The sequence below is a fragment of the Erpetoichthys calabaricus genome, chromosome 5 (assembly GCF_900747795.2).
Source record: "Erpetoichthys calabaricus chromosome 5, fErpCal1.3, whole genome shotgun sequence".
Lineage (NCBI taxonomy): Eukaryota > Metazoa > Chordata > Cladistia > Polypteriformes > Polypteridae > Erpetoichthys > Erpetoichthys calabaricus.
Genome location: NC_041398.2, coordinates 245,365,075 through 245,393,053, shown reverse-complemented (window position 1 = coordinate 245,393,053; position 27,979 = coordinate 245,365,075). Strand labels below are relative to the sequence as shown.

Sequence of the window (27,979 nt, the reverse complement as noted above, 5' to 3'; positions counted from 1 at the left end):
TAGATCTCAGACTGTAAGACTCCTATATAAGGACCTAGCTAAGAGGCTAAGACTCTAATTGTATGCTGTTGTACGGAGATTGTATGGAAATAAATTGATTTTCTTTAAACTTTAAACTTTAAGTGTTACATTTTTTAAAGTTTTCAATATTGGAAAGAAAGCTACAGTAACTTTGTATAATAGTATAATAGTATTTGTTACAGTGCGGCCCGCTGACGCACGTATGGCAGTCGAAGCGGCCCACCAATGGTAGCGAGTTTGACGTGCCTGTTGTAGATTACATTTTTAATTGGATAAGTTTTCAGTTTTTGCCTATCGGTCTACACTTACATGACTCAGGCGCTGCCGCGAGTGGCAGCCATTCCAGCAGCTCTGTGTATGACTTTACCTTTCTACCTTTTTTCTACCTTTTTCTCTATTTCACTGTTCACTCCTACCACTTTCTTTTATGTGGACTCGTTCCCTGGACACTTTTTACTACTTTGACATGGATTTTTACACACCGAGACTCGTTTATTCAAGTAGTGTGAATTTCCCCATGGGATTAATAAAGTATCTATCTACAGTGCATCCGGAAAGTATTCACAGCGCATCACTTTTTCCACATTTTGTTATGTTACAAAATGGATTCAATTCATTTTTTTCCTCAGAATTCTGCACACAACACCCCATAATGACAACGTGAAAAAAGTTTACTTGAGGTTTTTGCAAATTTATTAAAAATAAAAAAATTGAGAAAGCACATGTACATAAGTATTCACAGCCTTTGCCATGAAGCTCGAAATTGAGCTCAGGTGCCTCCTGTTTCCCCTGATCATCCTTGAGATGTTTCTGCAGCTTAATTGGAGTCCACCTGTGGTAAATTCAGTTGACTGGACATGATTTGGAAAGGCACACACCTGTCTATAGAAGGTCCCACAGCTGACAGTTCATGTCAGAGCACAAACCAAGCATGAAGTCAAAGGAATTGTCTGTAGACCTCCGAGACAGGATTGTCTCGAGGTACAAATCTGGGGAAGGTTACAGAAAAATTTCTGTTGCTTTGAAGGTCCCAATGAGCACAGTGGCCTCCATCACCCGGAAGTGGAAGAAGTTCGAAACCACCAGGATTCTTCCTAGAGCTGGCCGGCCATCTAAACTGAGCGATCGGGGGAGAAGGGCTTTAGTCAGGGAGGTGTCCAAGAACCCGATGGTCACTCTGTCAGAGCTCCAGAGGTCCTCTGTGGAGAGAGGAGAACCTTCCAGAAGGACAACCATCTTTGCAGCAATCCATCAATCAGGCCTGTATGGTAGAGTGGCCAGACGGAAGCCACTCCTTAGTAAAAGGCACATGGCAGCCCGCCTGGAGTTTGCCAAAAGGCACCTGAAGGACTCTCAGACCATGAGAAAGAAAATTGTCTGGTCTGATGAGACAAAGATTGAACTCTTTGGTGTAAATGCCAGGCATCACGTTTGGAGGAAACCAGGCACCGCTCATCACGAGGCCAATACCATCCCTACAGTGAAGCATGGTGGTGGCAGCATCATGCTGTGGGGATGTTTTTCAGAGGCAGGAACTGGGAGACTAGTCAGGATAAAGGGAAAGATGACTGCGGCAATGTACAGAGACATCCTGGATGAAAACCTGCTCCAGAGCGCTCTTGACCTCAGACTGGGGCGACGGTTCATCTTTCAGCAGGACAACGACCCTAAGCCCACAGCCAAGATATCAAAGGAGTGGCTTCAGGACAACTCTGTGAATGCCCTTGAGTGGCCCAGCCAGAGCCCAGACTTGAATCCGATTGAACATCTCTGGAGAGATCTTAAAATGGCTGTGCACCGACGCTTCCCATCCAACCTGATGGAGCTTGAGAGGTGCTGCAAAGAGGAATGGGCCAAACTGGCCAAGGATAGGTGTGCCAAGCTTGTGGCATCATATTTAAAAAGACTTGAGGCTGGAATTGCTGCCAAAGGGGCATCGACAAAGTATTGAGCAAAGGCTGTGAATACTTATGGACATGGGATTTCTCAGTTTTTTTATTTTTAATAAATTTGCAAAAATCTCAAGTAAACTTTTTTCACGTTGTCATTATGGGGTGTTGTGTGCAGAATTCTGAGGAAAAAATGAATTTAATCCATTTTGGAATAAGGCTGTAACATAACAAAATGTGGAAAAAGTGATGCGTTGGGAATACTTTCCGGATGCACTGTATCTATCTATCCATTTGTTATATAGTGCCTTTCATATCTATCTATCTATTTGTTATATAGTGCCTTTCACATCTATCTCTATCTATTTGTTATATAGTGCCTTTCACATCTAACTATCTGTTATATAGTGCCTTTCATATCTATCTATCTATCTATCTATTCTAGTGCCTTTCATGCTCATCTATCTATCTATTTGTTATATAGTGCTTTTCACATCTATCTATCTATCTATCTATCTATCTATCTATCTATCTATCTATCTATCTATCTATCTATCTATCTATCTATTTATCTATCTATCTATCTATCTATCTACACTGAGTCACCCATAATGACAATGTGAAACATGTTTTCCAGAAAGATTTGACAGTGTATTAAAAATCAAGCACTGAAATCTCTCATTCCTGGAAGTATTCAGACCCTTTCCTTTGGCACTTCAAATTGAGGGTCGGATGCCTCCTGTTTGCTTTAATTCTCTTTGAGATGTGTCTAGATCTTGAGTAGACAAACTGAACTGATTGGACATCATTAGAAAGGCACATGTGTACCTGTGTATAAAAGGTCCCACAATTCACATTGCATATCTGGACAAAGACCAAGCCATGAAATCTAAAGAATTCTCTGCCATCCTCTGTGATTTGCAATAAACTGTGCAAAGTGAAAAATTTGAATACTTTCTGAATCCACTGTACTTTTTATATAACTTATCATAAAGATCCCCTCCTCGAACCGCCACCTTACCGTGGTTGCCTGTTGTCCGGAGCTTTATGCCCCTGGTAGGGCCACCCAAGGCAAACTGGTCCTAGGTGAGGGATGAGACAAAGTGCGGTTTAACAAACCTCCTATGACGAATAAAAAATTTGGACGGCGTTTTCCCTCACCCGGATGCGGGTCACCGGGGCCCCACTCTGGAGCCAGGCCTGGAGGTGGGGCTCGATGGCGAGCGCCTGGTGGCTGGGCTTGCACCCATGGGGCTCGGCCGGGCACAGCCCGAAGAGGCAACTTGGGTCCCCCTTCCCATGGGCTCACCACCTATGGGAGGGGCCAAGGAGGTCGGGTGCAGTGTGAGTTGGGTGGTGGCCGAAGGCGGGGACCTTGGCGGTCCGATCCTCGGCTACAGAAGCTGGCTCTTGGGACATGGAATGTCACCTCTCTGAAGGGGAAGGAGCCTGAGCTAGTGCGCGAGGTTGAGATGTTCCGGCTAGATATAGTCGGACTCACCTCGACGCACAGCTTGGACTCTGGAACCAATCTCCTTGAGAGGGGCTGGACTCTGTACCACTCTGGAGTTGCCCCCGGTGAGAGGTGCCGAGCGGGTATGGGTATACTTATTGCCCCCCGACTTGGAGCCTGTACATTGGGGTTTACCCCGGTAGACGAGAGGGTAGCCTCCCTTCGCCTTCGGGTGGGGGGACGGGTCCTAACTGTTGTTTGTGCGTATGCACCGAACAGCAGTTCGGAGTACCCACCCTTTTTGGAGTCCCTGGAGGGGGTGCTAGAGGGCATACCTTCTGGGGACTCCCTCGTACTGCTGGGAGACTTCAATGCTCACGTGGGCAATGACAGTGAGACCTGGAAGGGCGTGATTGGGAGGAATGGCCCCCCCGATCTGAACCCGAGTGGTGTTTTGTTGTTGGACTTCTGTGCTCGTCACGGATTGTCCATAACGAACACCATGTTCAAGCATAGGGGTGTTCATATGTGCACTTGGCACCAGGACACCCTAGGCCTCAGTTCGATGATCGACTTTGTGGTCGTGTCGTCGGACTTGCGGCCACATGTCTTGGACACTCGGGTGAAGAGAGGGGCGGAGCTATCAACTGATCACCACCTGGTGGTGAGTTGGCTTCGATGGTGGGGGAGGATGCCGGTCAGGCGTGGTAGGCCCAAACGTGTTGTGAGGGTCTGCTGGGAACGTCTGGCAGAGCCCCCTGTCAGAAGTAGCTTCAACTCCCACCTCCGGCAGAACTTCGACCACATCCCGAGGGAGGTAGTGGACATTGAGTCCGAATGGGCCATGTTCCGTGCCTCTATTGTTGAGGCGGCTGACCGGAGCTGTGGCCATAAGGTGGTCGGTGCCTGTCGTGGCGGCAATCCCCGAACCCGTTGGTGGACACCGGCGGTGAGGGATGCTGTCAAGCTGAAGAAGGAGTCCTACCGGTCCCTTTTGTCCTGTGGGACTCTGGAGGCAGCTGATAGGTACCAGCAGGCCAAGCGGAATGCGGCTTTGGTGGTTGCTGAGGCAAAAACTCGGGCGTGGGAGGAGTTTGGGGAGGCCATGGAGAACAACTTTCGGACGGCTTCGAGGAGATTCTGGTCCACCATCCGGCGTCTCAGGAAGGGGAAGCAGTGCAGTGTCAACACTGTATATGGTAGGGATGGTGCGCTGCTGACCTCGACTCGGGACGTTGTGGGTCGGGGGGGTAGTACTTCGAAGACCTCCTCAATCCCATTAACATGCCTTCCAATGAGGAAGCAGAGCCTGGGGACTCAGAGGTGGGCTCCCCTATCTCTGGGACTGAGGTCACCGAGGTGGTCAAAAAACTCCTTGGTGGCAGGGCCCCGGGGGTGGATGAGATACGCCCGGAGTTCCTCAAGGCTCTGGACGTTGTAGGACTGTCTTGGTTGACACGACTCTGCAACATCGCATGGACATCAGGGACAGTGCCTCTGGATTGGCAGACCGGGGTGGTGGTCCCCCTCTTTAAGAAGGGGGACCGGAGGGTGTGTTCCAACTACAGAGGGATCACACTCCTCAGCCTCCCTGGAAAAGTCTATTCAGGGGTCCTGGAGAGGAGGGTCCGTCGGATAGTCGAGCCTCGGATTCAGGAGGAACAGTGTGGTTTTCGTCCTGGTCGTGGAACAGTGGACCAGCTCTATACCCTTAGCAGGGTCCTGGAGGGTGCATGGGAGTTCGCCCAACCAGTCTACATGTGTTTTGTGGACTTGGAAAAGGCATTCGACCGTGTCCCTCGGGGAATCTTGTGGGGGGTACTCCGAGAGTATGGGGTACCAGCCCCCCTGATAAGGGCTGTTTGGTCCCTGTACGATCGGTGCCAGAGCTTGGTCCGCATTGCCGGCAGTAAGTCGAACCCGTTTCCAGTGAGAGTTGGACTCCGCCAGGGCTGCCCTTTGTCACCGATTCTGTTCATAACTTTTATGGACAGAATTTCTAGGCGCAGCCAGGGTGTTGAGGGGGTCCGGTTTGGTGGACTCAGGATTGGGTCACTGCTTTTTGCAGATGATGTTGTCCTGTTTGCTTCATCAGGCCATGATCTTCAGCTCTCTCTGGATCGGTTCACAGCTGAGTGTGAAGCGGCTGGGATGGGAATCAGCACCTCCAAATCCGAGACCATGGTCCTCAGCCGGAAAAGGGTGGAGTGCCCTCTCAGGGCTGGGAGCGAGATCCTGCCCCAAGTGGAGGAGTTCAAGTATCTCGGGGTCTTGTTCACGAGTGAGGGAAGAATGGAGCGTGAGATCGACAGGAGGATCGGTGCGGCATGCAGGCGCTGCATCGGTCTGTAGTGGTGAAAAAGGAGCTGAGCCGCAAGGCAAAGCTCTCAATATACCAGTCGATCTATGTTCCTACCCTCACCTATGGTCATGAGCTATGGGTAGTGACCGAAAGAACGAGATCGCAAATACAAGCGGCTGAAATGAGTTTCCTCCGCAGGGTGTCTGGACTCTTCCTTAAAGATAGGGTGAGAAGCTCAGTCATCCGGGAGGAGCTCAGAGTAGAGCCGCTGCTCCTCCGCATCGAGAGTAGTCAGATGAGGTGGCTCGGGCATCTGATCAGGATGCCTCCTGGACGCCTCCCTGGTGAGGTGTTCTGGGCACGTCCAACCGGGAGGAGGCCCCGGGGAAGACCCAGGACACGCTGGAGGGACTATGTCTCTCGACTGGCCTGGAAACGCCTCAGGATTCTCCCGGAAGAGCTAGAAGAAGTGGCCGGGGAGAGGGAAGTCTGGGCATCTCTGCTCAAGCTGCTGCCCCCACGACCCGACCTCGGATAAGCGGAAGAGAATGGATGGATGGATATCATAAAGATAAAACAAATTTTTAAAGACAAAAAAATGTACTCACAGACAGCCATGGTGTCTACCAGATTACAGGCTTTACAGACTATTCTGTTTGTGTAGAATAAGGAAAAGTCCAGCTGAGGACTTTCCCAGTGTATTTATGATTGATGTGCTCTCAGTGACATGATCAAAGTTTTTAAAAGTAGCAGAGGAATCAGTACATTGGGTCCCAGTTGTCAATAGTGGACAGACAGCATTATTAGACTTTGACAAACTGTTGGTCCCCCTTAGTGTCCTGAGAGCATGCCCCTTCAGTAACACAAATGGCTCCCCTTTGTGTATATACTGCAGACTTCAAGGAGCATGCACCCCTTGGTGTATGGAGTGTGTGCACTTTTACTTTCATAAATGACACCCAACACGTAACAGCACCCACTCAGTGTCATCTGAGTTTGACAGTCTTTTGGGGGGAGGGGGGGGGGGCGTTTCCCTCATAGTGTCCCTTAAGTTCCATAAATGGAACCCTTCAGATGATAGCGCCTTAAGCGGTCACTTGTGTCACCTAATGGATTGACCAGCTCTGAGTAGGACTTTGGGAACCTTCATATATTATCTTGGTGCTGTCTGTCCAGACAAGGAACCACTGAGTCTTTATGCCAACTCTGCCCTGAAGTCACATCTCCCACATTGCTTTGGTTTCCCTCCACACACGTCTATCAGCCTACTGAGATAAGCGAACATTAATACAGGTGTGGAAGCAACTGATGATGAATTTAAGGAGAACATTACTTAGTGACTCAGAAAGCAATCTCTGATCTACACTTCCAGGTGAAACAATAAACAATTTATACAAATTAATATCAAAGACACTACATATGACATATAGACTGATTTTTCTAGCTGGGTCTCACAAGTTCACATAGATAGATAGATATGAAAGGCACTATATAATAGATAGATAGATAGATAGATAGATAGATAGATAGATAGATAGATAGATAGATAGAACTGAAAGGCACTATATGATAGATAGATGTGAAAGGCACTATATAATAATAGACAGACAGATAGATATGAAAGGCACTATATAATAGATAGATAGATAGATAGATAGATAGATAGATAGATAGATAGATAGATAGATAGATAGATAGATAGATAGATAGATAGATAGATAGATAGATAGATAGATAGATAGATAGATAGATAGATAGATAGATGTTACAGGGTCTACTCTTGGCTTGATTGAAGGTCCTTTCCACAATATGAGAAGGATATCATCTATGAATGAAGAAAGTCCTCATTCTGAGTGCTTCGTTAGAGCATTATTATAGATGTCGACCTCATCACTGCAGAGGTGGAGGAGTTTAAGGAGCTGTGAAAGAGATAGACATTTTTTAGTGTGCCAGGGATGGAAGGAGCTGTAGAGAAGGTAACTGTGTGAGCCAGCTGGAATGTAATAGACAGAGACTTCAGAGAAGTCCTGGAAAGCTGATAGAAAGACTGATATCTAAAAATGGTAGAGTTGTGGTGGAAACATCAACTGTAAACCCAAGAGAATGGTTGGAAACGGGTAAAAGCTCTAATTCCTGTAGTGGCTTCTGGAGCATGAGGCAGCACCAACACAATCATCAATAATTTTTTAAAATTTACAGGAAGCAGTAGCAGGAATCAGGCAATGTGTGTATGAGTGTATGAACTGTTGTACGTGACATGTCTATGATGGTTCAAGTAAAGAGAAGTTCTTTTCTAAACAAGGCGTTGCTAAGTTAATTGAAGCTACAATAACAATACTAACCCTAGCTAAGAAGAAAAGAAACTCTCTTCCACCTGTATAGATAGATAGATAGATAGATAGATAGATAGATAGATAGATAGATAGATAGATAGATAGATAGATAGATAGATAGATAGATAGATAGATAGATAGATAGATCTGAAAGGCACTATATGATAGATAGAGATGTGAAAGGCACTATATAATAATAGATAGACAGATTGATATGAAAGACACTATATGATAGATAGAACTGAAAAACACTATATGATAGATAGATAGATAAATAGAACTGACAGGCACTATATGATAGATAGAGAGAGATGTGAAAGGCACTATATAATAGTTAGGTAGATAGATCAGGTCATGATTGTCATGCCTTTAGCATATAATAGTTTGGATAGGAAAATAACAGACAAATAAATTACAGTATCTTCTGCATACATTAAATATTTTACAATGTTTGTTAGTCTCTAATAAAACTTTTATTAATGCAATAAATCAAATACCAATGAGTATCTCTGAAAATGAAGAACAATGTAACTATTGCTGACCATTTCTGCCCCTTACACATTTCTGTATTTTTGCTTAGGACTGTTCCACAAAACAGAAGTTTTTTGTATTGATTCATTTGCACAAGTAATTGGCCTCAAAAAGTCAGGGGTCACAAATGAAGGCAGTGGTTAAGGTGGAAATGTTTTCAGCAGTCCTGCATTTTAGCTTTTTGTGGAATAATACCACAAGTCTATAAAATTCCCTTATTGTATCCTGGAAAGGTGTTAAATACTTTTAAACTTCATCCTCAAGTGTTGACTTGCTGACTGTAAAACAAAGCGAAGATTCCGTTAACAGTTGGTGACAAGGTTTGTAACACTCCCTTTCTACTTGGGTGAGAAGTAAGACATTTCTAGCAGGAGCGGGTAAGGGGATACACTTTAAAAAGTAAATCGGCGTGCAATCTAAAACGTCTAGCTTACCTTCTAACAAAAGTCCTGCATTCCAGCAGATAGGTTGCTGAAACAGTGTAGGACACACTGAAGAGAGCTGATCAAATTTCAGCAAAAGCACATTTACTGTAAGGAAAAGTGTCATAAAACAAATGGAAGGAAGGAAGCTGATCTGTTAATCTAGCAGATCAAAATATAGAGGCCAAGGATATTAGTGAGGGTTATCGACCAATGCAGGATACGTGGGAATGAGCCTTGACTTTGAAATGATGGCCTTTCACTTTTCTCATTTATCCAGTTTAGTAGTGCCCTCTTGTGGTTATTATGATATTATTACAAATGTATATCTGGCTGTGCTACACATCTAACTAAGATGGGTTGAAATCTAAGCAATCAATGTAGGCTTCAGCATTAACATTTGCGGTGCTTTATCTATTTTTGTAATGCATATAGTAGTAAGATGCATTGCACTTGTCATTTCAACAGGTCACACATCGCAAACATTTGTAGTAATAAAATGCATTAATAGGAATGTTTGTGATGCACAGTCTGTTGGAATGACAAATGTAATTCATATGTCTCTGTTATATGCCATTTGTTCTGGGATTCATTCATAAATGCAGAGTTAATGTCTATGATGCGAAATCTGTTGGAATGACAAATGCAGTGCATTTAAGTATATCAAATCAAATCAAAATTTTCTTACTACAAAAGTTTGTGATGCACCATATGTTGGAATGACAAAGACGTAGCAACCAGACGAACACACAGACACTTACCCTTTTTTTAAGGTGGATTAGTTGAGTAATGCATGAGCTGAGGACAATTTAGCAATCTGTGCAGAAGATGAATCCTCCTGATATGACTAGCATAGCTAAATCTGAGCTACAACTATGATACTTAAATATTGATTTACTTTCTTATATCTTTATGTTTGCTTTATTTTACTGACTGGTGAAATTCTAAGTCATATCTGAGGGAAATGGAAAGGAAAAAGGAAACACAGAAAGCACAGGTTAACAATTATAGTCTACTTATTGCACTGAAAAACTAAAACAATTCTCAGTAATTTTAGAATAAATAGATTGTTCAAGGAAGCAGCATAAAGGATATTAACATGATGTTAAAATCTTGGGCAGCACGGTGGTAGCATTGCTGCCTCGCAGTAAGGAGACCCGGGTTTGCTTCCTGGGTCCTCCCTGCGTGGAGTTTGCATGTTCTCCCCGTGTCTGTGTGGGTTTCCTCCTGGTGCTCCGGTCCCTAGTGTGTGCTTGGTGTGTGTGTGTTTGTGTGCACCCTGCGGTGGGCTGGCACCCTGTCCGGGGTTTGTTCCTGCATTGTGCCCTGTGTTGGCTGGGATTGGCTCCAGCAGACCCCCTTGACCCTGTGTTGGGATATAGTGGGTTGGAAAATGATTGACTGACTGTTAAAATCTTCATATGGGGACCTAGTGTCTCCCCTGGTAGCACTACCTATGAATAAGACCCCACTCATGCACATACACGTACCCTTATATTTGGCCAATTCAGAATCATTTCATGAAAATTTCACAGAGATTGCTGCTGGACACAGGATTTCAATGCAGTACGCTGTATCTGTGAGGTCTGCACCACTGTATTGACTATTCGAATAATGAATGGAAATTATCATTAAAATTGAGAAATAGACCTCGGCTCCCCCTGACACTGTATTCAAAATTGCATTGATAAATAATCAAGGTTTTAGGAAGAGAAATAATATCAAAGTTCAGAGGCTACCTTGGCCTGGGATGTAAAATTTGTACTAAATGAATAAAAATCTAAAGACCAACTCTCCAGAACCAAAATGCCATTTCACTTTTATATGGAAATAAATGACTAACAATTTTTGGGCATATTCATTGGCTAGGCTGGTGCTTAAACATTTAGATTTGAATATTAATGTCTCATTTGTGTCACTGTGCAGGTCCTTAACTTGGTGCAGTCCTACGTCACACTACGGGTGCCGCTCTTTGTGTCGTATGTGTTCCATTCACCAGTGGCGGTCGGAGGCTGGCAGCATTTTGACCTGCAGTCGGAGATGAAGTTGACATTTGTCTATGACACTGCCATCTTGTGGAAGGATGGAATTGGCAGCCCTCCAGAGTCAGAACTACAAGGTAATGAGTTTTCTTCTGCAGCTTCACCTTTACTGATGGCTTGTTAAGCTGGAATTGTGAAAGATTTTTAAAGTGATTAGAGAAGTCTGGAGGTCTAAGAATTTTAAGGTAGAAAAAGGTCAGTAAAGCTTTCTGGATAATCAAGAATAACCAGAAAACATTACTGCATAAAGTGAAGTAAAACGTACTCCTAATTTATTAGCCTTCATTAGGACTTGTGCACCACTAGTAACCAATGTACTACGAAGACAGCCTTAATATTTTCATTACATGTACACATAAATAATGGGATATACAGTAACTCTGATTATTCTCACCAGAATAGGATAGATAGATAGATAGATAGATAGATAGATAGATAGATAGATAGATAGATAGATAGATAGATAGATAGATAGATAGATAGAATACAATTTATTTTTGTATAGCCCAAAATCACACAAGAAGTGCAGCAATGGGCTTTAACAGGCCCTGCCTCTTGACAGCCCCCCCAGCCTTGACTCTCTAAGAAGACAAGGAAAAACTCCCAAAAAAACCTTGTAGGGAAAAATGGAAGAAACCTTGGGAAAGGCAGTTCAAAGACAGACCCCTTTCCAGGTAGGTTGGGTGTGCAGTGGGTGTCATAAAAAAGGGGGTCAATATAATACAATACACAGAACAGAACAAATCCTCAATACAGTATAAAAATAAAAATTTTAGAAGTACGGAGCAGAATTTAACAGTAGATGATATCACATAAGAAGATTTGGATATATTTAGAGTCCTGGAGACCTCATCCGTCAAGCTGCCTCCCCCATTTGGCCATTCCACAGCTGAAAGAGCGCTGGGCCAGCCAATCCGATGAAAGGACCCCTCTACCTAATGATTCATGCGATCCTCTATCAGGGATGACATTACCTTAGGCAGGCAAAACAACTTGGCAGGTGGACAGTGGCACCAAGTGCCACATTTGAGTTGAAAGGCACTATATAATAGATAGATAGATAGATGAAAGGCACTATATAATAGATAGATAGATAGATGAAAGGCACTATATGTTAGATAGATAGATAGATAGATAGATAGATAGATAGATAGATAGATAGATAGATAGATAGATAGATAGATAGATAGATAGAAGGCACTATATAATAGATAGATAGATGGAGGGCACTATATCAGGGGTTCTCAAAGTCGGTCATGGGGTCCCACTGTGGTTTCAGGTTTTTCTTCCAACCAAATTCATAATCAGTGACAACACCTGATAACACTGATCACAACTAATTAGCTGGTATTTTTTTTCCTCTTCTCTTATTCTACATTAAGAAAGCACCACAGCATGATTTTTACATGTATTAAACATTTAGGAATATTTCCATTTTTGCAGAAATTTAAATGCTTAACCATCTTTATTTTGATTGTATTATATTTTGCCCTTTCTCTGTGCAGTTTGCTCCCTTCATTGAATCTTAAAAATGACAACCAGCAGAGCAAACAGCCAGGCAAACAACACTGAATAATCAAAGGCTGCAACTACTTTAGTGTTAGACCTACTAATTAGAAATTAATTAATTAATTAATTAAAACAATTAGAACACCTGGCAAAAAATAGAATGAAAATCAAGATGAAAATATTGTTAAAAAGAAAAAAAAAATACATTATTCCCATATAACTGCTTGGTAAATTTATATATATATATGTTTATCAAACTTAGTTTTCTAATTTCTACATGTTTCCCAAAACACAGAATATGGCAAATAACATTTCACTTAATTAGCCCAGGAGTCCGAATAAAAATAGAAACTGGTTGGAACAAAAACCTGCAGCCACAGTGGGCCCCCAGGACCAACGCTGAGAACCCCTGCACTATATGATAGATAGATAGATAGATAGATAGATAGATAGATAGATAGATAGATAGATAGATAGATAGATAGATAGATAGATAGATAGATAGATAGATAGATAGATAGATAGATAGATAGATAGAATTTCATTTGTTCTCAGGGGAAATTTGGCAATAACAGATGGAATCCACTCTTTAAGGAAAAGGCAAATGACAGTTTAAAGGACTCTTAGAGCAGGAGGGAAAAGACTCTGTGATCCAATGAGGCAAATATTGAAATATTTGGGCAGAACTCCAAGCACTATGAAGACCAGGCACTGCATACCACCTGCCTAATACCATCCCTGTGGTGAAATATGGTGGTGGCAGCATCATGCTGTTGGTATTCATCCCAGGGACAGGAACAGGGGTACTGGTCAGAATTTAGGAAAGGGTGAATGCAGGCAAATGCAGATAGGTGCTTGAAGAAGATATGCTCCAGAATGCATGACAATCCTTAGCGTCAAGCAAAGATGATGCTAGAGTCTCTTCGGGAGAAGTTTCTGACTGCCCTTGAATCGCCCAGCCAAAGCCTAATTGAACATGTGTGGAAAGACCTGCACATGGCAGTTTATGAACGCTTCCCATCCAATCTAGAAGAGCTTGAGAGTATCTACCAGAAAGAATGGGATTAGCTGCCCAAATCATTGTGTGCAAAGCTCGTAGAGAACCAATAAGAATTGAATCTGGGTTTGCTAGTAAGGTGGCTTCTGCAAAGTACTGAATTAAGAGTCTAAATACTCAAAGGAATGAGAGTGTTCATGTTCTGTTAAGACCTTCCTGTGCTTAATCTCCTGCATTTCGATTTTCTACTTAGGGTTGAGTCTGTTGACTACAGATGAATCTGATACTGCTTTAGTGAAACATTTTTATCTATTTGTCTTTTCTCACTGTGTAGGTGCCATGTACCCCACAAGCATGAGAATCAACGACGAGGGACGTCTTGTGGTGAACTTCAAGACTGAAGTGCGCTTCCGAGGACAGTTTGTTATGTCTCACTCAGGTAAGGATACACATAATAATTTGATTTCTCTACTACCTTTTCAAACCAATCAGGGAATGAGACATTGTAGTGAGCAGGATCCAATATAATACAGTACAATTTATTTTTGGGTAGCCCTAAAAATCACACAAGAAGTGCCGCAATGGGCTTTAAAAGGTCCTGCCTCTTGACAAGCCCCCCAGACTTGACTCTCTAAGAAGGCAAGAAAACCTTAGTAGGGGAAAAAATGGAAGAAACCTTGGGAAAGGCAGTTCAAAGAGAGACCCCCTTTCCAGGAAGGTTGGGCGTGCAGTGGGTGTCAAAAAAAGGGGGTCAATACAACACAATACACAGTAATCCTCAATACAATAGTGCAATAGAAATATTACAAGTACAGAGCAGAATTCGACAGTAGATGATATCACATGATTTGTTCAGATCCAATCAGAGAAGGGCTATGTAATGGACTATCTTACAGACAGACCTCAGTATGTGCATCTCAGGAACTGCAGGTCTGACATTGTGGTCAGCAACACAGGAGCGCCACAGGGGACTGTACTTTCTGTGGTCCTGTTCAGCCTATATACATCAGACGTCCAATACAACTCGGAGTCCTGCCATGTGCAAAAGTTCACTGACGACACTGCTATGGTGGGCTGCATCATGAGTGGGCAGGAGGAGGAGTATAGGAACCTAATCAAGGACTTTGTGAAATGGTGCGACTCAAACCACCTACACCTGAACACCAGCAAAACCAAGGAGCTGGTGGTGGATTTTAGGAGGACCAGGCCCCTCATGGACCCCGTGATCATCAGAGGTGACTGTGTGCAGAGGGTGCAGACCTATAAATACCTGGGAGTGCAGCTGGATGATAAATTAGACTGGACTGCCAATACTGATGCTCTGTGTAAGAAAGGACAGAGCCGACTATACTTCCTTAAAAGTCTGGCGTCCTTCAACATCTGTAATAAGATGCTGCAGATGTTCTATCAGACGGTTGTGGCGAGCGCCCTCTTCTACGCGGTGGTGTGCTGGGGAGGCAGCATAAAGAAGAGGGAGGCCTCACACCTGGACAAACTGGTGAGGAAGGCAGGCTCTATTGTTGGCATGGAGCTGGACAGTCTGACATCTGTGGCAGAGCAACGGGCGCTGAGCAGACTCCTGTCAATCATGGAGAATCCACTGCATCCACTGAACAGGATCATCTCCAGACAGAGGAGCAGCTTCAGCGACAGACTGCTGTCACCGTCCTGCTCTACTGACAGACTGACGAGATCGTTCCTCCCCCAAACTATGCGACTCTTCAGTTCCACCCGGGGGGGTAAACGTTAACATTATACAAAGTTATTGTCTGTCTGTATACCTGCATTGTTATCACTCTTTAATTTAATATTTTTTATCAGTATGCTGCTGCTGGAGTATGTGAATTTCCCCTTGGGGATTAATAAAGTATATCTATATCTATCTATCAAGCACAAACAAATCACAACACAAATAGAGTCTGCATTTTCAAAACTCTGTGGTTTCGCCCAATCACATTGCAACAGCAAAGCATACAGCTTTGGAGAGCGTTTCCAAAAGTCTCGCTTTTTGGAGGTCAATAACGCTAGAGTAGTGTTAATGAGAGGTGAAAATGGAGACTAATGTCCATGTTTTTAAACCAAAACGTAGTAGTGTGAACGTAGCCTTGGTACACACCTCTGCATCTGGATTTTGGACTTGCTCACTGACAGAGCCCAGTTTTGTGTGGATTGGCCTCTTCACTTCCTTCATGTTGATACTGGATAGATCACAAGTAAAACATGAAATTCCAACAGCGTAACCTGTTCAAATATGGCCAAACTTACCAGTGACCTTACCTTTTGGGTAACCTGAAAACCATCTCTTCATGTATAAGAACACCACTAAACCTGGCAAAGGTCAGCTGAACTCCAGTCTTTTAGCCCTTTATACCAACACTAGCCATGTTACCCATCAAAGACAGCTACTAGAATAACTGTACAAATATCTGATATCACTTGCCATACTTTCAGCACCTTTTCTCAGTATCCTAATGTGTCTAAACCTCCCTTGACTGCTGCTCCCACTCTTCATCTCATTCCTATAGAGCATTTTATCCTTCATGTCTCAGAAGGTGACTCTCAGCATGCCTCCTACACCTTTTACTCCTCCTCGTGTGTCTCAACCTTACACTCCCTCTTTCGATTGTGTCACCAAAGCCATGCTTGTGCATATATATCTCTGACTTTGTGTTCCCCTAACTTTTTTCAGGAACCTCCCTGACCTCGATGGTGATGTCCGCAGACCACCCTGGCCTCACATTCACTCTGTCCCTCACAAGAACCGAGCCAACCTTAAACCAGCCCGTGCAGCTCTGGAGCTTTGTGTCAGATTTTGCAGTAAGTCAAGATTAATGTAAGCTGTTCGCAGAATCTATAGAAAGAGTTAATTTTTCAAAAGCTCAAGCCTATCCCAGAATGCACTGGGGGCAAGGCAGAAGCAATCCCTAGATGGGGCACCAGTCTATTGTGGGTAAGCAATTTCAGTCTGAAAAGCACTAAATTTAAAATGAAATCGGGAAGGCCATCTTGAACTTGCCCATCATACAAATGCACTACGGATCAACACTCCTCACACCTGCTCCATTCCAAATGACTGTCTCTGTTTGATTTCAGGTTCGTGACTATTCTGGCACATATACAGTCAAGCTCATTCCGTGCACATCATCTCCTAACCAAGAGTTCACCATCCCTCCTGTTTGCAATCCCCGCGAGCCTCTCACCTTTGACATGGATATTCGATTCCAGCAGGTATGTGCTGTCAGAGCTGCTCCACCTTGGGTCAAAGAGAAATCGTTACGTTCCCAAGACTAAGTTGGACCATCATCAGTAGGGATACCCATTGTCTGGGTCCCAACAAGTATATGTTTATAGGACCATTATTGTCATGTGTACAGTAAAATCCTTAGTTGAATGTCCAAATCCACATGCAACACAATGATCACCATTATGAATATGGCACTGCATTTTCCTCACCCTGCAGGTCAGCGACCCTGTAGCTGCTGAATTTAGCCTCAACACTCAGATGTTCCTGCTTTCCAAGAAAGAGCTCTGGCTTTCAGACGGCTCCATGGGATTTGGAGAGGGAGCTGACGTGGCATTCTCAGAAGGTACGTCATGTTCAAGTTGGTGTGAACAAGTCTCACAATAGCCTTTAGGTATACAGTGCATCCGGAAAGTATTCACAGCACATCACTTTTTCCACATTTTGTTATGTTACAGCCTTATTCCAAAATGGATGAAATTCATTTTTTTCCTCAGAATTCTACACACAACACCCCATAATGACAACATGAAAAAAGTTTACTTGAGATTTTTGCAAATTTATTAAAAATAAAAACATGGAGAAAGCACATGTACCTAAGTATTCACAGCCTTTGCCGTGAAGCTCAAAATTGAGCTCCGGTGCATCCTGTTTCCCCTGATCATCCTTGAGATGTTTCTGCAGCTTCATTGGAGTCCACCTGTGGTAAATTCAGTTGGCTGGACATGATTTGGAAAGGCACACACCTGTCTATAGAAGGTCCCACAGTTGACAGTTCATGTCAGAGCACAAACCAAGCATGAAGTCAAAGGAATTGTCTGTAGACCTCCGAGACAGGATTGTCTCGAGGCACAAATCTGGGGAAGGTTACAGAAAAATTTCTGCTGCTTTGAAGGTCCCAATGAGCACAGTGGCCTCCATCATCAGTAAGTGGAAGAAGTTCGAAACCACCAGGACTCTTCCTAGAGCTGGCCGGCCATCTAAACTGAGCGATCGGGGGAGAAGGGCCTTAGTCAGGGAGGTGACCAAGAACCCGATGGTCACTCTGTCAGAGCTCCAGAGGTCCGCTGTGGAGAGAGGAGAACCTTCCAGAAGGACAACCATCTCTGCAGCAATCCACCAATCAGGCCTGTATGGTAGAGTGGTCAGATGGAAGCCACTCCTTAGTAAAAGGCACATGGCAGCCCGCCTGGAGTTTGCCAGAAGGCACCTGAAGGACTCTCAGACCATGAGAAAGAAAATTCTCTGGTCTGATGAGACAAAGATTGAACTCTTTGGTGTGGATGCCAGGCGTCACGTTTGGAGGAAACCAGGCACCGCTCATCACCAGGCCAATACCATCCCTACAGTGAAGCATGGTGGTGGCAGCATCATGCTGTGGGACTGGGAGACTAGTCAGGATAAAGGGAAAGATGACTGCAACAGCAATGTACAGAGACATCCTGGATGAAAACCTGCTCCAGAGCGCTCTTGACCTCAGACTGGGGCGACGGTTCATCTTTCAGCAGGACAACGACCCTAAGCACACAGCCAAGATATCAAAGGAGTGGCTTCAGGACAACTCTGTGAATGTCCTTGAGTGGCCCAGCCAGAGCCCAGACTTGAATCCGATTGAACATCTCTGGAGAGATCTTAAAATGGCTGTGCACCGACGCTTCCCATCCAACCTGATGGAGCTTGAGAGGTGCTGCAAAGAGGAATGGGCAAAACTGGCCAAGGATAGGTGTGCCAAGCTTGTGGCATCATATTCAACAAGACTTGAGGCTGGAATTGCTGCCAAAGGGGCATCGACAAAGTATTGAGCAAAGGCTGTGAATACTTATGGACATGGGATTTCTCAGTTTTTTTATTTTTAATAAATTTGCAAAAACCTCAAGTAAACTTTTTTCATGTTGTCATTATGGGGTGTGGTGTGTAGAATTCTGAGGAAAAAAATTAATTTCATCCATTTTGGAATAAGGCTGTACTGCCTGTGGGACATGGGGAAGACGTGCCCCACAGGTGAAGAAAAATAAAAGTTTCTTTACTTTTATACGTGCCTCCAATGTCAGTCTGTGTCAGGTCGGTGCCTATATAGCGCCTTTGTTGCACTACTCATTAAGAAACTGGGTTGGAACAAAAACCTGCAGCCACTGGGGTAGGGAAAGTCATGTGCCAGGCACATCTGATTTTCTTCTGTTTCACCAATCATCCATCCATCCATCCATTTTCCAACCCGCTGAATCCGAACACAGGGTCACGGGGGTCCGCTGGAGCCAATCCCAGCCAACACAGGGCACAAGGCAGGAACCAACCCACTGCAGGACACACACAAACACACCCACACACCAAGCACACACCAGGGACAATTTAGAATCGCGAATCTACCTAACCTGCATGTCTTTGGACTGTGGGAGGAAACTGGAGCACCCGGAGGAAACCCACGCAGACACAGGGAGAACATGCAAACTCCACGCAGGGAGGACCCGGGAAGTGAACCTCAGGTCTCCTAACTGCGAGGCAGCAGCGCTACCACTGCACCACCGTGCCACCCACGTTTCACCAATCAGTAATTCCAATAACTACAGCAGTCCTTCTCATGCAGAAAGAATGACAGCTTTAGGAGATGGTGCAGTGACTAATAGCTTCATGATCTGGGGGAAGTTCCTCTGTTGTCCTTCCATCTTTGTTGGGTTTCCTTATATGCTTTATTACTCTAAATTAGCTGCATTTCAGTGGGCCCTGCCAATCTTAAATGAACACATTTATCAGAATGTGAGCTGCACAGCTCTCTGGTGATATGAGAAACATACAAATAGCAAAGCATCACAGAAGAAACCATCTGAATCGGGACATCCAGGATCAGATTCCATAACCTGAACTGTAGAGAATTCCACAGTAATGCTTAGGTATGGTGAATAAACTTGTACATTCTTCATTGTAGGTTCTGTCATCTATGGCCGTGTGATGGTCGATCCAGTCCAGAATCTAGGGAACTCCTTCCTCTGTAACATTGAGAAGGTCTTCCTGTGCACGGGAGCGGATGGCTATGTGCCCAAGTACGATCCATCAAACAGAGAATACGGCTGCTTGGCAGATGCCCCGTCCCTCCTCTACAGATTTAAGGTTCTGGTAAGTAATTCATGAAATCCAGCAGCCTGATGCTGCAAGACCTTTCATCCTTAATGGTATGGGGTGACGTTCAAAAAGTTTCTCTTCCACGATTTATCCATCCCCCATTCTCTGGTGTCGACCCGTATATATACACCCCAGTGTGCCTTCGTAGGCGCAGTGCCTTAATCACACACCGCAGGAAGCCAATGAGGCAATCAAGAATGACCGCACCCTCACGTGTAGGTACCCCATTAACTCCCCGCAGACATGTACTCGCGCCCACGGAGAACGGCACGGCTATACGGATTTAAAAACCCAACCTTTTTTATTGGAAGCCGCAGACCCGCTATACCACACAAACAAACAATAAATAAAAGACTACATTGTAAACAACTTAAAACATCAGAAAATATAAAAAATAAAACCAAACAAAGCCACTGTAATCATAAAGAAAAAGCCATTTTAAACAAATGCGTTTTAAGTTTACATTTGAAGGATGAAAATGATTTGGTATTTCTAAGCTCAGTAGGCAGAGAGTTCCAGAACGGCTGAACGCTCTGCTCCCCATGGTGGTTAGACGGGCGAGAGGGACGTTCAGATGGGTGGAGGAAGAGGATCTAAGGTTCCTCCTTATTATTATTACTTCTGAATACTTTCATGAACGAGAGATTTCAGTTTGTGAATTTTAATACATTTTTAAATATTACTGAAAACATGTCTTTATTAATAAGGGTTATTAAGAAGCAATCGGTTGAGAAAAATGGCAAATGTATCGTTTAAACCAAATCCAAAACACAATCAAGTATGCAGAAAGTGAGGGGGGTCTCAATACTTTCTGAATTCACAATATTTGGTAAGGGTCGAATGCTACGTGTACAGTTAGGTCCATAAATATTTGGACAGAGACCACTTTTTTCTAATTTTGGTTCTGTACATTACCACAATGAATTTGAAATGAAACAACTCCGATGCAGTTGAAGTGCAGACTTTCAGCTTTAATTCAGTGGGGTGAACAAAACGATTGCATAAAAATGTGAGGCAACTAAAGCATTTTGTGAACACAATCCCTTCATTTCAGGGGCTCAAAAGTAATTGGACAAATTAAATAACTGGAAATCAAATGTTCATTTCTAATACTTGGTTGAAAACCCTTTGCTGGCAATGACAGCCTGAAGTCTTGAACTCCTGGACATCACCAGATGTTGGGTTTCCTCCTTTTTAATGCTCTGCCAGGCCTTTACTGCAGCGGCTTTCAGTTGCTGTTTGTTTGTGGGCCTTTCTGTCTGAAGTTTAGTCTTCAACAAGTGAACTGCCTGCTCAGTTGGGTTAAGATCAGGTGACTGACTTGGCCATTCAAGAATTGTCCACTTCTTTGCTTTAAGAAACTCCTGGGTTGCTTTGGCTGTATGTTTTGGGTCATTGTCCATCTGTATCATGAATCAATTTGACTGCTGTATTTAGCTGGATTTGAGCAGACAGTATGTCTCTGAACACCTCAGAATTCATTCGGCTGCTTCTGTCCTGTGTCACATCATCAATAAACACTAGTGTCCCAGTGCCACTGGCAGCCATCACACTGCCTCCCTCCACCGTGTTTTACAGATGATGTGCTATGCTTTGGATAATGAGCTGTTCCACGCCTTCTCCATACTTTTTTCTTGCCATCATTCTGGTAGAGGTTGATCTTGGTTTCATCTGTCCAAGGAATGTTTTTCCAGAACTGTGCTGGCTTTTTTAGATGTTCTTTAGCAAAGTCCAATCTAGCCTTTCTATTCTTGAGGCTTATGAGTGGCTTGCACCTTGCAGTGCACCGTCTGTATTGACTTTCATGCAGTCTTCTCTTTATGGTAGACTTGGATATCGATACGCCCGCCTACCCCCTGGAGAGTGTTGTTCACTTGGTTGGCTGTTGTGAAGGGGTTTCTCTTCACCATGGAAATGATTCTGCGATCATCCACCACTGTTGTCTTCCGTGGACGTCCAGGTCTTTTTGCATTGCTGAGTTCACCAGTGCTTGCTTTCTTTCTCAGGATGGACCAAACTGTAGATTTTGCCACTCGTAATATTGTAGCAATTTCTCGGATGGGTTTTTTCTGATGGCTTCTTTCACCTGCATGGAGAGCTCCTTTGACTGCATGTTGTCTGTTCACAGCAAAATCTTCCACATGCAAGCACCACACCTCAAATCAACTCCAGGCCTTTTATCTGCTTCATTGATAAGGACATAACGACGGACTTGACCACACCTGCCCATGAAATAGCCGTTGAGTCAATTGTCCAATTACTTTTGAGCCCCTGAAATGAAGGGATTGTGTTCACAAAATGCTTTAGTTGCCTCACATTTTTATACAATCATTTTGTTCACCCCACTGAATTAAAGCTGAAAGTCTGCACTTCAACTGCATCGGAGTTGTTTCATTTACAATTCATTGTGGTAATGTACAGAACCAAAATGAGAAAAAAGTTGTCTCTGTCCAAATATTTATGGACCTAACTGTAGTTACACGGAGTGCTGAATCAGTTAGTGCGTTTAGTGCACACCAGTCAGTGCCCATCCAGAACTGGACACATTAGGCATTTTCCCATTGCAGGAACTTCAGTTTGTTGTAGGCAATGTCCCCCTTATGGTCCCTGGCCACTTCCATACGTTGCTTTCCCACCGCACAATAGGAACCATAACCTTTATTTCAAAATATGTGACGTGCAAAGAAGAGTGAGGTGGTGCAAATTCATTTTAACCTGTCCACCATTTAATTGGGAGAGATTCTTGCTTCAATGTGGCGCACCAGGGAGATGGCGCAGTGATCCATCTTCACCAGTAACTCTCCAAAGTCCAAACTGTTAACAGATTTGTGGCTCCACTGCTTGTGGTTATCCAATCACCGCAGGTCATAGCCTTAGCCCCACTCACGAAAGTTCCTGGTTGAACAAACAATACATACCCTAGAGTGGCAGCTAAACAAAGTACCAGGACGCACGTACCAAATGGACTGCATCCCTACGGTGGGAGTGCTACAAAAGTTCCTAAAATTTATAAAAAGTTCCTGATTCCTGAAAATAATAAACACCGGGATGTAGTTTTAGTTAGTTTAAGTAAATGTCCCAGTTGGGAATTGGGCGTAGTAACTCTTCAACATTTTTCCACCACCTGGTAAAGGGCACAGTGTGATCAGCATCTTCTAAGCCTGACCACCAATCATTTCATGTCTGTATTGTACAGTAGATCTGCATGGTGTCCTGTTTAAGAAGGGGGGTCAGTACTCACATCTGGTTGCTGGCTGAACAGGTCCAAAGTTACTCATCCAGAATGAATTTTCTTCTTCTTCTGGCTGCTCCCGTTAGGGGTGACCACAGCAGATCATCTTCTTCCATATCTTCCTCTCCTCATCGTCTTGTTCTGTCACACCCATCACCTGCATGTCCTCTTTCACCACATCCATAACCCTTCTCTTAGGCCTTCCTCTTCTCCTCTTCCCTGGCAGCTCTATCCTTAGCACCCTTCTCCCATTATACCCCTCATCTCTTCTCTTCACATGTCCAAACCAACACAATCTCACCTCTCTGACTTTGTCTCCCAACTGTTCCACCTGAGCTGACCCTCTAATGTCCTCGTTTCTAATCCTGTCCATCCTCATCACGCCCAATGCAAATCTTAGCATCTTTAACTCTGCCACCTCCGGCTCTGTCTCCTGTGCCACCGTCTCCAACTCATATAAACCAACAAAACTACAGCAAAGTGCTGGCATGGATCAAACAGGCAGCCAGGCATGGCTAATGGAACCCGCATGATGAGGGTAAAGTCGAGTTTTGCACAAGTGTTCTTATTTAAATTTCTTTTCTGATTTCAGGATAAGTCCCAGCCAGAGACAACGGTGCGCATATTTGGCAGTGTCCAGTTTGATGCCAGCCTAGCCATAGACAGCGCCGACGCTCTCCCACTGATAAGGCAGCCTGGCTCTGACGGCTTCAGCTTTTCATCTGATCCTTTATTCCAGGTAAGTCACGTCACTGCCACATGTCACGCTCAAGCCACTAGGGTGGTCATGGAGGTTCACATTCACAACTGAGGTTTTAAGGTGTTTTTTTCCCAATGCTGGGGGCTGTGGATGTTGGCCTATCTGACCCAAACTCAGCCGCTGTTGGTTGGAGTGAGGAAGGACCCCTTTACCCCCATTCACCTGCTATGGGACATTTCAGAGTCACCACTTTTGACATCTCAAGTGATCTCGCCCTCCACCTTTTGGCTGTTTCTTTGCTGCTCATTCGACGCAAAACGCAGTTAAGGATGAGTTCAAAATGATGGTGTCGCCAGGGTCCACACCGGGCCTGAAGTGTGACTGCATCGCCTCACTTGGCACTCTTTTGGCGGAGTGTAAGATTAGGGGGTTAATTGTCGGTCGCAAAGCGTGTTTGTTCCTCACCAACTCTGCATGCTTACAGGTCAGGTCAGGTCAAGTCAGGGACCATCCTATCACTCGACGAAATGGCTCGGGATCCTGGTTGGCAGCCCCACCTCCAGGACAGATCCTCTGGAAATACGATTTTATCGACTTCTTTATTATCCGAACCAATCGTGAAAGAGAAAAGGAGGGTCTGAGGCTGAATCAGTGCCATCATTTCATGCAAACTTGAAGGCCAGTTGTGGATTCATTTTAATACTGAGATGGCTTAATTACCATCTAGGTAGAAATGTTTCCCATAATGCCCTGTAATTACATTGGTCTCGTGTCGGATCACATTCATGCCTCACCTGAACCTCTCTAGGGTTGGCACCGATACATTCCTTTTCAAAGGGTCCCGATCGGGTTGTTTTGGTCTGCATCAAGAGTGCGATTGGCACATTCACATCTACCTAAATCCAGGGAGTAGAGCATATGAGAGGGTGCGAGTATCGCTCTGAGCTGTTCCTCACCCGTGACACACCGCAGTGCGCCATTCACATGATTTAAGATTTTGACTTCAAACTGTCGAGGGCATTTCCGACACCAGGGACGGGTATCTCAGTTGCTTGTTTTGTTTTGTCTCTGCCCATCGCACCACAGCGTTGTCGTGTAACCCACCTTCTTTTCCTTCATTCTTTTAAAGGTGACGTCTGGCCGTGAATGGTACATCCACACCATCTACACCGTCCGCTCGAAAGATAATGCCCACCGCAGCATTGGCAAACGAAGCCTCGAATTTCACCACAGCTTGACAGCGGCCGGCCAGGGTGCCGCACGTAACCGAAGAGCTGCCGGAAGCGATGCCCCCCGTGAGGCCGAAGACATTGGCTTAGAGAACAGTCGAGGCACCAACATTCAGCATATCGCGCTGGATCGTAGCAACAAGATCGCCGTGAGCCAGAGAGAGTTCCGTCCCCAGGAGGACTCGCGCCAACACCCCTTCCTCGAGAGCTCAAGCAAGGAATCCTCCGGGCTGGGTATCGTACCCATGGTGGGCGGCATCGCCGGTTTCCTGCTCCTCATCTGCCTCGTCATCATCGTCGTCCTCCTGTTACGGCGCAGGAGCCACCAAGACAAACGTTCAGCCAAGTGCCCTTCGTCAACCTCCACGTCTTCCGGCTATTACGGCGGCAGCAGGGACACGGTGTCGACACGACATGGCAGCAGGGACAGCACTGAGGTGTAACTGCCACGCTTCGGCTCGCCGCTTTGAATTACGTTTTTTGTGCAGAACTTTTTATTCGGGAAAAAAACCAAAATGCACGCAGACACGTAACACACGACGCCATCAAACGAGTGCCTTTCTGGGTCAAAATGTTTTCAAAAATTAAAAAATGCCCCAAGCACCGCCATTATTATTATTATTATTATTATTATGATGATGATTTTTTTTTTTTTTGTTTGCATGTACAGAAGACCTGACTGTGTTGTTTCGCAGCGAGTTTAGCGCCGAGTCGTAGGTTTGTGTTTTGTTTTGTTTGTTTTTGCCGGATGGGCCTCGTTTTACGCCCGTGAAGTCTTCTTTCCAGGTGCTTCAGACGGCGGGGTCTCCTCCTCCTCCTCCTCCTCTTCCTCCTCCCTTTCCTGTTCTTCATTTCAAATTTGAAACTTTCCTTGCGTTCCGTAGGCTGACGAGTTTGCTTTGATTTGAGGCTGGAATTTGGGTTCCATTTTGGAGAACCTGTACTGTCGTTTTTTCGTGTTTTTAATGTCGGAGTGGTAGTTTTGGATCGCTCGCCCATTACCACTTTTTTGGGTTTTTTTTTTTTTTTTTTAATCCTTTTTGTGGGCTCTGCAGTTTGACAAGGTGCGGTGGGTGGGGTGGTGGGGGGCCGTTAGAATGAACAACCCTCCACCCCAGCCCGCCAACCCCAAACCCAATCAATATTCAACCCGTTCCCTGGATTGAAGTTGAGCTTCTCAAGTCTGTTTATTCAGCTAATCAGGTCACCAACGGCAGGTGCTTCCCGAATTAAAGCCGTTGGATTATCTGGTGTGAAACGTTAAGAGCCACTGGAAGGGGACACTGGGGGCTCGAATTCCCTCTTCGTCAGCAACACCCACCTTCCTTCCTTCTATGTTTCTGTGCATCCAGAATGCACTGCTGCCAGCGATCCTCCTCATGAAGGTTCATTGTGGAAGTTGAGCTCCGGGTGAGTAACTGTGGTGCCAATGAGGCCGACAATACTGATGAAGAATGGGACTTGGCCTTCTCGTCCCACCCCCCCTTGCACAGACACCACGCCGTCAGTCACACCCGTCTGGGAATGGACAGTGACATTTGTGTTTTATTGTTGTAGCCTTTTTATACATTTTTATCGGTGACTTGTAGAAATGTGGTTAAGACGCCGTCAAGCGAAAGGGTGAAATGTGGCTGAATGAGAGTGTAATAAGGGTCAGGTGGCCTGTGACCGGCGGTGCTTTAACGAGAATAAACCTTTACAATGTCTGAGATTGGGGGTCCTTCAATTGTTTTGTCTTTCTTTGTATCAGTTACTCGCTTTACGTTGGGCCAGGTGAAGCCAGTCGGTCGTGGGGCTCATTTCATCTCCTTTTCTTGGAGGGGATCTTGGGAGGAGTAGCACTTGAGCACAAGTCTAGAAACAACCCTGAGCACCAGTCCAGTGCGGCCCACTCACACCGATATGGAACGGTCAGTCCACTTCACGTGAAGAAAAAATAAAACGTGGAACACGCCGGAAAAAAAAGGCGCTATACTGTATAAGCGCCGACCTGACACCGGAGGCACATATAAAAGCCAATAAACTTTTATTGTTCTTCACCTGTGGGGCACATCTCCCCCGTGTCCCACAGACAGTACGCACTCCCAAAAGCACCACAAAACACATTGGTCTCCTCCTCCACCACCACCACTCCTCTTCTTCCTCCTCCTCCTCCTCCTCCTGACTCAGGTGACCACTGGAGTGGTGGCTGCTGGCCCTTTTTATAGCTCACCCAGAAGTGCTTCAGGTGCTCTGATTGCACCTCTGGCCCAGGAACCCCTGCAGCACCTCCTGGTGGCCACCCCAGATCCCAACAGGGCAGTGGAGAACTGCATCTCCCATGGAGCCCTGCGGGTATCTTGAGTCACCCAGGGAGGGGTTGCCACCAAGGGGAGGTACTGTGCAGCCCATGCTTGCTCCCCTGGCACATACACAGAAGGGGCATCCCGACCGTCTGTCACAAAGCAAAATCCATGGGCAGGGGACTCAACTCCAGGACACAGCCCACGGTGGTCCATACCCAACACAACTCCAGACGACTTAATATTCCACTAGAAGAGCGGGCTTGGCACGACCAGAACACCACAACGCAAGGACTTGAATACAATATGCTGGGCAGTGTGACCACAAGGGGGCACCCGGAGCCCAAAGCAACTCAGCTGCACACACGTTCAGAATCAGAGAAAAATCGGCAACAGCACCGCGTCACGGTAACAAATCAGTAGACCCCCCACCACCACCGCATCCCTTTGGGTCTCCTCTGTGAGCGTTGTCCAGCTCCCTGCCGCCTCGGACTCCCCCGGCTCTACTTCTGCTGTCATGGCCTTGTATGCCAGAAGCATTTCTGAGTCGTACGGACGCTCCTATCTATACAATGGACCCTAAGTGGCACCCAAGGACCCCCACGGTGCTGCCCTACTGTACTACAATTCCCAGGTTAATCCTGCGGGTATCCAGATGGGGTCCAGCCTTGAGGGAGAC

General features: G+C 45.1%; 1 protein-coding gene across 1 annotated transcript in view; it reads left to right on the top strand.

Annotated features, from left to right (window-relative positions):
• The window catches only part of frem3 (Fras1 related extracellular matrix 3), a 198,626-nt gene extending 173,092 nt beyond the window's left edge, over positions 1–25,534 (top strand). Inside the window, exons 17-24 of the mRNA XM_051928095.1 lie at positions 10,878–11,070; positions 13,834–13,938; positions 16,189–16,316; positions 16,593–16,727; positions 16,960–17,086; positions 19,664–19,851; positions 23,682–23,828; positions 24,919–25,534. Coding sequence (XP_051784055.1) covers positions 10,878–11,070; positions 13,834–13,938; positions 16,189–16,316; positions 16,593–16,727; positions 16,960–17,086; positions 19,664–19,851; positions 23,682–23,828; positions 24,919–25,461 — 1,566 coding nt within the window. The 3' untranslated portion in view covers positions 25,462–25,534. The remainder of the gene's footprint in view (positions 1–10,877; positions 11,071–13,833; positions 13,939–16,188; positions 16,317–16,592; positions 16,728–16,959; positions 17,087–19,663; positions 19,852–23,681; positions 23,829–24,918) is intronic.
• Positions 25,535–27,979: the final 2,445 nt, after the last annotated feature.